Source organism: Branchiostoma floridae, chromosome 12 (genome assembly GCF_000003815.2).
Source record: "Branchiostoma floridae strain S238N-H82 chromosome 12, Bfl_VNyyK, whole genome shotgun sequence".
In the NCBI taxonomy this organism is placed as follows: domain Eukaryota; kingdom Metazoa; phylum Chordata; class Leptocardii; order Amphioxiformes; family Branchiostomatidae; genus Branchiostoma; species Branchiostoma floridae.
In genome coordinates, this window is record NC_049990.1 from 17,878,970 (window position 1) to 17,892,237 (window position 13,268).

General features: G+C 39.1%; 1 protein-coding gene across 1 annotated transcript in view; it reads left to right on the forward strand.

The window, feature by feature from the left end:
• The first annotated feature begins 4,399 nt into the window (after positions 1-4,399).
• The window catches only part of LOC118427094 (diacylglycerol kinase delta-like), a 68,956-nt gene continuing 60,087 nt past the window's right edge, over positions 4,400-13,268 (forward strand). Inside the window, exon 1 of the mRNA XM_035836729.1 lies at positions 4,400-4,611. Coding sequence (XP_035692622.1) covers positions 4,444-4,611 — 168 coding nt within the window. The 5' untranslated portion in view covers positions 4,400-4,443. The remainder of the gene's footprint in view (positions 4,612-13,268) is intronic.

A 13,268-nucleotide genomic window follows, 5' to 3' on the forward strand; every position in this document is an offset into this window, starting at 1 on the left:
GTAGCTGTACAGGGTACATTTTTTAAAACTCTGACCGGGAGAAGTGTATTATATGTCACTATGTACAGTTCAGACTATGACAGATAAAAATGTGATGAGGGATACTTCAGACATCGATATGACAAAAACTGGCCAAATGAAACCAGTCAGTTATAAGATGTTGCCGATAATCCGGAAGCAACACGGAGGGCTGTACCTATGCTTCCAGTTTTAATCAACCACACTTTTCCCTCTCAACCAATGAGGAGCGTCTGTATTAATAATCTCACCCCCAGTTTAACAGATGTCCTAATCCAATATTTCACTCTATTCACATCAGGCTTTTAGCTAGGAATTAATTTTAGGGCGTCCAAAGTAATCGGAGTGATCTGCGGCGCTCGCCCTCGCGCCTGCAGGCGCGAGCATTGTGGGGGGGTCCATTGTAGGGGGGTCCCATTTTTAAATCATAACCCTCTGAAATGCTATTTCCTGCATTTTGAGGTGCATATTTTGTAGAATTCAGCCAAGATTTTTTTGTGTCTGTTACAATATGTTTGCCCTGACTGAGGCTGGGAGGAAAAATTTGGGCGTCCGTAGTGCGTCTTGCTTAAAAGTATTGCGTCCGATTTCTTATGTTTGTTAGGACAGTGCGTCTAAATGACGCGTTGACGCATGCCTAGCTAAAAGCCTGATTCACATATAATTTATTTCAGTGCTGTGTTGTAACAGAAAATGACATTTTTTCTAGGCCTAACATTAACATAACCATTTGGTAATCTTGTAATGCATGGAAGGGTACAGTAAGAGAACAGATGCAATGAGTATATTGCACAACAAATTTGAGTGTACGCACTTAATAGAATACAATATAAACTTTAGAGCCAACAAACACATCTGATGTAATACATCTACTGTATTAAATTTGTTGTACAAAAATGTCTAGCCTTTAGTCCTTGACCAGTGTTTTGGTAAGGTTTGTATACTTATTCGAAGATACTTAGGAAAGAAGATTTGTGTGTTTTAGTATTGCACTAGTTATGTTTTCCATAAAATTTGTAAGATGTTGGTGTTTTTTCTAGCATAAGTTGGAAGGAATTCCATAGAAATTGATTAAATTCCATGAGTTTTGTAAGAATTTTTCAATGCTCATGATATAAATGAAAACTTGATTCACAGCAAGTTTTAAGGTTAACCTGGTACCAAAACTAGAGGTGTTCTGAACAGATTGTCCCTGACATTTTACACAGCTGCAGCTTCATCCATAAAAACATGCATGATTCTGATTGGTAGTATTTTTTGCTATCAATCGCCTTCTCATGTTGGAAAATAACAAGATTACATCATAATGTTGCAATTGAAGTAAATTAATGCGCTTACTCAAATGTTAAGTGCCTGTTTATGGTTACAGATGATGGGCATTTGGATATATATAGAGATAGATATCTTGTTATGGGAAATAGGCCAACACCGTTAAAAGCCATGTGTTTTCTGTCAGTACAAAAACATGGACAGTTTCAGTCACCACCTGACTTTAACTAACTGCTGTCATCACATTGTTAAGTGCCATCTAGCAGGAGTGATTGGAAGTGCAGGAAAGAAATTTTGTGGCAATAGAATCTCAAAAACCTGCAAAATGTTGGTGGGTTTGGAAGAGATTGCACAAAATATTCCATAGAGAATACATTGGATAATGTTGATTTTTCATACAGATTTATGCAAGCAAAACTGGTATTTTTCTTTATGGCATGACTTTGCTTTTGTAACTTCCGACACACACAACATAGTGTTCGACAACAAGTAAATATTTCCAAGGGTCCCACTATATAGATTTCTAATTTGATATTTCCAAGGGTCCCACTATATAGATTTCTAATATGATACTTCCAAGGGTCCCACTATATAGATTTCTAATATGATATTGTGACAAAAATCAAAACATTTTACATGCTTGCATTACTTTATATATCTGCCATAGCTAAAACTATTCAAATCGTCATTCAATTAACAACAGCTATATACTACTTACTACATACTAATATGTAAATATTACACTCCTTTACATTTGGGACTAAATTGTAAACATCGTAAACAATCAATGTAACGTTACTTCGCCTTTATTTGTAGGGTAACCTATATCTAAAATATGTATCTAAAATAGGGTATTTGGGGATCATTATGTTGATGGAAGGTAGTTTCACATCGCAATATTATTAAAATGTTGACATTTGAATTTCACGTTGTTGACCTGAAATCTCTAAATACTCAATTTTTTTACAACAACGAATCTAGGTTGCTCCACGGATTAAGGTGAACTAGTGTTATATATGTAAATATTTGCATTTGTGACTGCATCTGTAAGTAGTGACACATATTTCTGTGGTACAGCGAACTGTGAACCTAGTTAGAACTGCCCTGAGGCTGAGGAAGCTGACAAGTGGTCACTGAAATGTTGGTGGAAAAAAAGCAGTGGTTGTGTAAAAAGAGACTTCATTCATCGACGTACCAACCTGATGAAAATATTTATCCGTGGCAAAAACGAGTTTGTGCGAATAGTTACAAAAGTAGCACAAGAGATAGAAAAAGACCTGGACAAAGAAGGCAATTTGCAGGAAAACATCAAGGGAAACAGATATCCTTTTAAGTTTTATCTCTCCTCTTTCAAACATACCAACACGATTCATCCCGTTCAGCACAACCACTAAATTGATTGGCAACCGTCCTTTCATCGCTACACGTGGAACACATGATGCCCCGTCGTGATAGATATCATCAAAAAGCGATAATTAGAGCATCCCTGCCGCTTTTGTCATCACAAAGGTTATTAACCCAGCCTAGAGCTTTGCTGCCTGGTCTAACTCTGTCAGGGGATGAGTGACACACGTGTACACACGTGTACACACGTGAAAGGCCTAGGGGAAAAAATGTTGTGTTTCTGGTTTACTGACCGACCGTAGGATGTAACCCTGGTTCACCTTTATCCGTAGGGTAACCTAAATGGCTTCTTTTTAAAAACTAGGTATTTTTGGAATACATGTACAAGACGACGGACGGTGGTTTCAAATTTCAATATCAAATGTTTTTAAAATGTTTGTTTGAAACCACCGTTGATCGACTTGATATCCCTTGTTTTAAAGACCAACGGTTATAGGTTACCCCAGCGGATAAAGGTGAACCAGTGTGTACCTGTTGACCCTTGGTAGCCTGTTTGGGTCTACTGCTGGTTACAAATGGTCATAAAATTTCCGATCTGATACCTGAGTGATAAATTGGAATAAAGACTTTCTGTATAGCTGTTTTAAGAGTAGTAATTTGCTTCTTTGTTCAGTTTGTTAAATATACTTGTGCTTGTACATTGTACAACATATCTCTGTATAATTACAATATGAATTGTTGAAAATACCAGTGCCTGACATATTTCAGTTTTACATTGCTAAAATGTACATTTCTATTTGTTGGAGCAACCAGGTCGAAATCTTCAAATAGATAGAATCACTACCGACTAGGGCTGGGTACCGGTACAGAAAATTCAGGTCCAGGTCCGGTTCAGGTCCAAAGGATCAGGTCCAGGTCCGGACCTGAACCTGGACCTGATGCAGTATGACTCATACCATTGGTCCATTTCACTACAAAGAGATCTATTTCAATGGTGGAGTAGATCTATTAGACTTACACTGGCATCTTAAAATCCTTCAACGCTAAATGCACCTGTACGATTGGCTGCAAAACGTGGTAGAAATTACTATAAACTCTATTCTACTTCACTCTTGTTATTTTCTTCCACCTGCAAGCGCCAAAACGTGTGAATGCCTGATAAATTAAATTGTTAATTTTCTTATCGGTCCAACATCCGGTCTACCTAATTTTTTCAGGTCCGGTTTTTCTGGACCGGTCCAATAAGAAAAAACGGTTTTGTACCGGTACACTGTACCGATACCCAGCCCTACTACCGACCATATTTTTTACAGGACTGTAACCGGAACACAAAACATTTTTTCTTGGGCCTGAGCTGTATGATCCTGTATTTCTTTGGTAATCCACTGTCCACGTTGCCAGTCTGCAATACCAGCCCTATACAGCCTTCACGCTCTGTCACTAGACACAGGAACAAAACCCTGTCTGAACCTTAATTATACCCCATTAGTGCTGTGTGCCTGTGAATCCTTTACACTGCATTACAAGTGTGAACACAGTGGTCTGTCTAATGCATAAAACATCATTTCTAGGAAGTACTTTGTTTCTCGTGAGTTCATTTTTGGTCTGTTTTCTTGCCAGATGTCGTTCTATTGGACCTTGTAGTACACCCACGTTGTTAGAAGAAGGCTAATTTTGCCTCATGTGCAAATATAGATTTAGAGTTGATGACGCAACGCAAACAGGTGGCGACCACGCCCCCCTGGGCTAACACATAAACAGGAAACCCCCCTCTGGAGAAAGTGGTACGGTCTCATTTTTCAGCCATCCAAAATGGCGGAGGCAGGAGAAACGGGGTGTGCGGAGGCCGCGGTGTCGCCCCGTTCTGGCCGGGCACAGGAGTCCCAGGCCACCGAGGACTCTTCCGAGAGCGACGGAGAGTGCGAGGAGCGTGGTCCCTTCAGGAGAAAAGTGTCCACCCAGGGGCAGCTGAAGAATAAGGTCAGTACCGCTCAACTTCCCAACCCGCGGACGCTGTCCCCGGTGGTACCTCTCAAATTATCACGCCAAAATTTGTTATTATAACCACCCCTTTCTCTCCGTTCCCATTCCAATCTACCTAACAAAAATCAGCGACTGAATAGAACCCTCTCTCGTCCATATAGACAGCAAGGAATTTAACGCCTACCTATCCCTATAGTTGAATAAAATTAGGAAGAAAGGTACCGTTATATGTAACGGGAGGGGTCCAAAGTCCGGTAGGGGTCCAAAGTCCGGTAGGATTTTAAAATCATTTTTGCGGAGATATGCATAAGTGTCTGCACATAATAAGTGCAACTTGTTATGGACTAAACCTTGTTGTAAATAACTGAAAAGTCAGAGTATGTGTCCAAGTTGGTAAGCCCCAACAGATAACGATTGAAAAAAGTACACAAGTTTGACGCCTTCCGTGCATGCTGACGAGCGAACATATCGAGAACATGGCCCGGGAAACTATTAAATAATTCATCGTCAAATACGAAATGTGAAAATATACCACCACAGATGAGAAGGCTATCTATAAAACTTCCTAAATAAGCACAGCTATGCCGTGTCTTTCCTTTTATAGTTGGATAATCGGAGCTGAATTATGCCGCATGTTCACGGCCCTGTCAACCCCGCCATCTTTGCCAATCACCTATGAAGGAAGCCGAGCGATGCTCAACACGATGGAGTTAGTCAACCCGTCAGTAGAGTACCAATCATTCAAGAAAATCGATCCCTACCGACTAAAGAAATCCTGTAGTCATTTCTGCTGTTAAAAACGAGGTTGAAGCAGGAAATACAGAAGCCGAAAGTGAAAAAGTGTAATCGCAGGCAGACGTAAACAAAGTGCCGCCATTTTTCTTTTTGGCGACAGGTTGGTTTCACCGTGAGAGGTAATCCTTGTAAGTAAACGTATTTAAATATACATCGTAATTCAAAATATTGCATATATTTGTGACAAAAAATAGTAGTGCAGAAGCTTAGTGTTATTTTGCATGCATAGGATGCTTAAAGATATGCAGAGATGGATTGGTTGTTAACTTATCGGAGTTTGGACCCCCTTTTTTGTGTTAGAACGTTCCACTGAAACGCAAGTTCAAACCTGCCAAAACTTTCGCGCGCTGTCAAAGTAAAGTTCGGAATGCTGCCGTTAAAGGAAACATATGTCTGCACAGCTTAAATCACAGTTATATGGTTGTTAACAAGATCTTAAATTGTTTTTGATGGGTTCTCAGTAAAACGTACGATGACAAAAGCCATGCGCATTCACTTAGAACAGTTACCGGACATTGGATCCCCCCCGTTACCGACTGGGACCCCTCACTAGGATTGACTTGTCCAGCCTATGTTTACATATATGTCCCGTGGGTTGGTCTCCTGTGTGACCACCTTTACCAGTACAGCTCGTTGCTATCATCAGGGGAAAGAAGTCGGTTGTTGCCCAAAAACGGATCCACCAAGCTACCATGTCATCGGAAGGGGCCCGCCGTCTTTTTCCTGTGTGATTGCGTATTAGGATGTTACGGTTTATTAAACTCAGAAGTTGTACCAGGAACTGACTAGCCCATGATGATATATTAGCCTGGATTCCACACCCCAGTCCAGTCTGTGTAGGCCCTGGAAAAAGTCTTGCATCCAGGCTAGACTACCGTGAGTTGTGACAGCATACCAAAATTATATACTGGAATATTACATTAATTTTACCCATATTACTTTAGATATGTCTGTTAACTGGAAAGGTGTCACAAGCCATTAATATCAATCTCAGTCAATCGACGTATCAATACACATTTTGTAGTCTGTCATTTTTGACTGTTCCTATTTTATCTTCTTAGTGCCTTCATTAGAAGGTAATGTTCTTGCCCGTTTTGTTGTGTGATTTGCCGTCATGCAAATTATTTTGATATTTGGCATGTGGTTAGTTGTTAATGAGAGCTTGAATGGGTTTGAATTTGGACTCTCAGGTGGCTTGTTATTGTACGGTAGCGGCACCTGAGTGAACTTCAAGGTTTTTCAGTTTTTATGTTAATTTCTTCTGCCCACTGTGTATCAAACAAAACTCAGGGGAATTCTGGATAAATTTGGAAAGATACTTAGCAATATCCGATAGGTAATTGACTGCTTAAAAAATGTTCAGAAGTCATCAAAGAAAGCGGAGAAAGTTCATTCAAATCGTCATGCCCATTTCTTGTGGAATTGAGAAAAACTGCCTTTAAGTTCCGGCATTCGGCATATTTTTCCTACATTTATTTAATTTCAAACTTTTAGAACTTCTTCCTCTTGTATGCTAGGATATGCTAGCTGGTGTGTTATGCCGAACGGTGGTTATACCGGTTATATAGATACAGGTACAAATACAGATAGGATAAATCAAGGTTATACCTGTGAAATTATGATATTTTCTGCAATCTTGAAATTGAAAAAAATTAGTTGATACCCCTCAATTTCTAAGTAAGACCATATTCAGACTGAGACAGGTTAATGAAATTTCCCATCTTTTAGAGAAAATAAACAACTTCATATAATAATCTTTCATGAATAAGAGATTTGGAATCATTTCACAGCACAGCTTTCCTTGTCAGAGTCTGACATTGATCATTTTTACAAAAAGGAGAAAAACAAGATTTTTTTATGTGCATGCAAAAATAGAATCTCATCAGTGACATCTTGTGATCGGTGCGGGCGGTGTTCCTTCTCAAGACCAGTTCACAAGAATCAGGATCAGTCAAGCTTGGCTTGTTTCATCCTCAACACCCTCTAAATAGGTCTTCTAGAATTAACTGGAAAGCCAGCTAAGTCTCCTTTTATGGTGTTTCTTTCCTCGGCAGATCACAGGCTTGACATCCATCACATTGTATTGATGTATATTGGAGCTGAAAGTGTCTGGAAAGGTGAACTGAAAGTTACACCGATACATTTTCGAAATGTCCTTTTTCTGGATCTTTTTCAGACACTCATGATCAAGGAATTTCCTTTTTAGATTGTATACTGTCTTTATCGACTTTGTACAGATTTCTCGGCAAAATGTGGGTCGCAATTTTTTTATGTGGACGGCCTCTGGTTGCGTTCAAGCCGTCCAAAACGAAATGAGACCGTCATTGGACGGGTGGACGCCCCTCTGGCGGAAACACTGCTGTCTTTACAATACAAGGTCTTTTTTTGCTAAGGACTTTTGAGTTGTCATAAATTGTCTTCTTAATTGCTCTACAACTGTCTGATGTCTTGAGAAAAACAGCTTTAGAAATAATTGTCCTAATCAACAATGGGTGATATCTGACAAGGGGAGCCCTACCATCAGTATGAAGAAAAGATGTTACTAATACCATCCAAAATGTCTTCGGTCACTTAACAAAATGTAGATTTCATAGCATGTATTTTAACATATCTCCTTTATGTCCTTCATTGCTAGCCTTTGTTGAGAAATGTCTAATTATCTGTTTAACATGTTCAGCTCTACTAGTGTTAGGGGTGGGTACCTACTGGTAAGGAAAATTTAGGTCCAGGTCCAGAGGATCAGATCCAGGTCCAGACCTGAGCCTAGTACTAATATGCTACGTTTGAAAGCAAGGCACAAGTGCATTGCATGTACATTGTACTTTTTAATGTACAAGAAGCATCTATTAGGCCGCACTAATTTAATTGGTTGTTTCTCGGAATCAGCGGCCCTATTTTCCCTAATTTGGAAGAAAAAAAATGGCCACACCTCCCATTCACTAATTCCCACTTATCCTCCCATCTCCCAAATAAAAGTAAGGGACTAATAATTTTTACCCGGCAACAAGTCAATTTCGTGCGGCCTTATGTAGAAAGAAAACAGAGATGTAACAAAACATACAATATATCTTTTTGGCATAGCTGCTAGCCTGCTAGTATTTCAAGAGCAACCTCAAAATGAAGTTATGCCAAAACACTGATTTGCATTCTAATCAGTCTAAAAATTGGTGCACTGAACTTTTTCCAGTCCAGTTTTTCGGACCAGTCCACCAAAAATATACAAGTTTCATTCCGCCACAGTGGTCGAAATACTTTTTTTCTGTGTTCTGCAATATTGCAGAAAGTCAAAATTTTGTTCTGCAATTTGGAAATATCTTCTGCAAACACACAGTCAAGCCTCTACACAATCCTCCTCAACCTAATAATGCCTTGCATTTAAATCATATCTAGTTTTGCAATGCATAGCATTACTGTGGTTTTTATTCTCTCACTCTATTTTTAATTTCAGTCTTAAAAGATTATCCTTCTCTGCAGGGAAGTTAGCATTCCCTGATACCACCATAGGTCTTTCAGGGAATATAGCTCTATCCAAATCGCCAGTACTATAGCTTGCAGTATACCAATCAATTCATAAATGTACTAGTTATTATCTCACTCACTTCCACACAACATACAATGTGCTAATAAAGGTACACCAAATAAGAAACTGGATATGATTTTTGGAAACAGATTTTTCAGGCAGCATCCAACTTTTGTCAGTGACACTGAGCAGGTCTATTGAAGAGCAGGTTTCATACCCTAAGTATGAATTGATATGCAAAGGAGGTGTAGACAACTTTTAGCCCAATAGGAATCAAAGGTAAGACAAAGTCAAGACAACATACAGAAGCTCATGTTGTCTTGATAGGGGTGAGAATGCCACTAGTTTGCCAACATATTAGAACCATTGAATCCCAAGCCTGATTTTTTCATTCTGCAAAATTGCAGATTGTTTAATTTTTCTTCTGCAATCTTGAAAATCCTTCTGCAAATTGCAGATTGCAGATGGGCATTTCGAACACTGCGCTACCATGTCCCACCCCTATTGACATGCATGTTTTTATTTACGTAACTACTTTCTCACATTGTCTGGAATAACCTCAGAAAGCAATCAGAAACCCAGACTAGAATTACATTAACCATGTACTAAAATGTCATATTGAATGATTGAATCACCGTGTGTATATATACATACAACATTAACCATTGATTCACACAAGTGCATCATTAGATAATATACAGATAGGAAGAACATATTAGACATGTATATTTGTAATATAATGTCAAGTAACCTATGTGTTTGAACTTCAAAATAGATCATTGGCAATAAACTGTAGAAATAATTTGATAGGCAAATATATCAATAGTCATTGACAAGAGAGGTAACCACATGGGATAGCAGACAATGACTTGTGCTGTTAGAAATGTACATGTACATCAATTTATGTTGTTGCACAATCATAAGCATATGGGATTTGGCAGATTGCACATTGGAGAATTAGTCAGCTAGTTAGAATTGCAAATAGGGATGCGTCTTGTGATTTTTGATGTGTCAGTTGTAGCCGTTATGTTCCATGCCTGAAAATTATCTGCTGTGTCAAAAATTTAGTAGTGCAATGGCCAAGTTGGTAGAGTGTTTCCCTTGTAGTTGGGAGGTCCTGAGTTCGATTCCTGCCCGACTCATACCAAAGACTTTAAAAAATGGTACTGCTTTCCCTGCTTAGCACTCAGCATTTGGGAAACAGTGTGGTAGTTGAACACACACCGACCATTACCTGTAGATTAGCCTCCTGCTGTTGTGATTGCACAGTACTGTGTGGCCCAGGGCTACAGAAACAGAGATAGGTGCTGCCCGATGCACCAGTTGGTGCGGAAAGGACTTTCACAAAAATATTCCCTTGTTTGCGAACTCTGTTTCTTATTTCTTCTGTAATTGCTTTGTTAGTATCGTTATTCATGAATGTACATAAACATAAAGTGAATTTGCCTGAATCAGTAAACATAATTGTCAGCAACGTGCATGTACATGCACATGTGGGGTAATACAATATTATTACAATGTATTTCTAGGCCTCTCGAGTCTCAGCCATCAACCCTGTTTTCACACTTGTGGTTCAATTGCAGTTTGAAGCACTGCTCTTTAACATCGCTTGAACAATATCTAGGGTAATGGGCAGAAAGCCTCATTCAGCGATAGCGAAGAAAAATCACATGCCGTTATTCGGGCCTCCATTGTGTCGAAGCACGAAGAGATTTCGCGATGTCCTTTCATGGGTTTAATTGACAGAGCTGTACAATGAGCAGTGGAATCACTGCATATCTTTTATGTTTCCCATAGGGAAAACATGTTGTTTTTGCTAGCCTGGTATCCAGCTGTAATATAGCTCCCGAGTCTCTTCTCTCATCTTTGAGAGACTCGGGAGCTATATTACGGCTGGATACCAGGCTAGTTTTTGCTGGTGTTCTTCTTCTTTCTTCTTCTTCTATGTGACATCAGTATATAAACGAAATATTGGCCATTGCAGAACATAAACTGGTCTTCTTTTTTTGGCAACGTCTCAGGGCAGAGCCTAATGGTATATACATGTACATGTAGTATTGTGTGCTTGACAAAAGCCAAATTACTGGGAGGGAAACATCCTGCATTGTCTTGAAAATGCTGCCTTTGTAAAAGGCTGCATCTAAAAGAACACCTGCTTATAGCTGTACCATGGAGGGAAGGGGAAAATCTGCATTTTCTGGAAAATGTTGCCTAATTTTGTAAAAGGCTTCATCTTGGAGAACACCTGCTTGTAGGCTCTCTGGCTTTACCATGGATGGATTTAGCGGTAATAATCCTATCAGCAACCCACTTCCTGATTGAAGGCCAGATGAAAAGATTATGTTGGAGCTTTGTGCATAAGTACTACAGGCACACATCGTCTTAGCCGTCCGTTGTAAATTGGACAAAAATCAAGCCGCTTTGCTTTTAGGAGTTTTCCCAAGGGTCCATTAAAAATGCTACCAGTAGTATAGCTTAGAAAATTTTATGTCCTTTTTATGTCCTTTTTATAATTTTCAACAAGGTGCAGCTAAAACTTGTAAAAGGTCCGGGAAGCACCTTAACATGTAAAATCTGCTGATATAGTTTGTTCATTTTCAGATCGGTCCAAAATCCGGTTACTGATTTTTTTCAGGTTCGTTTCCTTTTACCAGTCCAACCATAAAAATATCTTGTAAACATTTTTAGCATTTTGACACTTGGCTTTTTTTTAATTTCTTTCCTTTAACTTAAGTTTTTTTCCCCTTCAGGAACATCTAGCATTTTTTATCCAAAATGTGGCCTCTCTAGTTTTTTTTTTTAATTTTTTCACGGTGGCTCCACATTTTGTCTCAGAAAAATCCAAAAACCAACAAATTTAACTTGTGTGTCCAAAATGTATGCAGTAGGGACAATAAATGGCATAACCCTGTACCTGCCTTGATGTTGACATAAAGACAAATGTGATGGTTTTTTGTTGACACCTTTAGGCTCTAACACTAACGCTGGTAGTGGGAACGTCAGAAGTGACATTTGGCAAGATTTGTTCGGGGATTAAAGGAGAGATCCGACGCCTACTCCGTCCTTCAATGGGGATCTTTCTTCTCACGTTCACGAGGCCACACCAATTCTATTTCTTGGTTCTGGAATGTTTCAGAATCAGAAAAATATGAAGGGACGGGTAGCCTGACTAAATCGCGCTCCTAGCGGCTGGCCCTACAATTGTAGCCACCCTAGGAGAGGGGGTCATTAACCCCCGCCAGCAAGAAATGCTGTAAACACAGGCTAAAGGGACAGGGTGAAAAAACAATTTTTTTTCTTAATTTGCAAAAAGTCTCGGGTAAAGATAAGGGCTAATTCAAAACATAATGATAAGTTTTCAGCTTAGAAAAGCAAACAAACACAAGTAGCTGCAAAACCTTTTTGTAGAAAATTATCAAAAGAACAATTTTCCTTCATTAATGAAAAATCTTACCACAATGATAGGTGTACCCACATTGTAAGGAGGTAATATAATGCTACTTTTACGATACCTGAAAATTGTCGAACGACTACGTAAATTCATTGAGAAAATTTGCTGAATGGAAGGTGTGTCGATTTTTTTCTTCTTGTTTTCATTTTTGGAAAAATAGGAGTAGGAGATTCTAAAAACCATTTCTGGAATTGGTTTGGCCTTTTCTTAAAAGCCGCCTTCTTTGTGTATCATGTATTTTTCAAGGCTTATGTCGTCAAGTTTGTTTTTGCTTCAGGACACAGTTGGCCTTTCCTATAATACATGTCCTTACAAGTGGCAGGTGGCAAAAATGTGGTGCAAATCCTGTCACTTGCAATAAACAGGCGGCACTATAAGTCCTTACTGAAAGTCTTATTCCGTAAAATTTGATTTTTTCGTACTAGGTAGACCAAATGAATTGATGTCTACAGGTATAAAAGGTTATCAATATCCACGTAAAACTTACATGCAGCTAGATATCTGCAGAGACACCAGCAGTTTTGCAGAATTCTCCAGAATTTGAGAACATCATCCAGAATTCTACAGAATCCTTCAGAATTCTGAAAACATCAGCCGGAATTCTGAAGAATTCTCCAGAGTTCTGAGAATGTCAGCCAGAATTCTCAGTGTATCAGCCAGAATGCTGAGAACCTCGGACAGAATTTGGACAAACTTTACATTATACTAGAAAGCTGGGTCATCACACCTTACTCTTTTTGATAAGTGTATTGGGTTCTTGTGCAGAGGTTTGCAGCTCCCTAATACTGTAAATTCAGAAATGTTTGTGGTGGTTTTATGTTTGCGGTTTTTGCGGTGGCCAATTCACCGCGAACTTAAAACCACAAACATTTACTAGTATCCATGGCA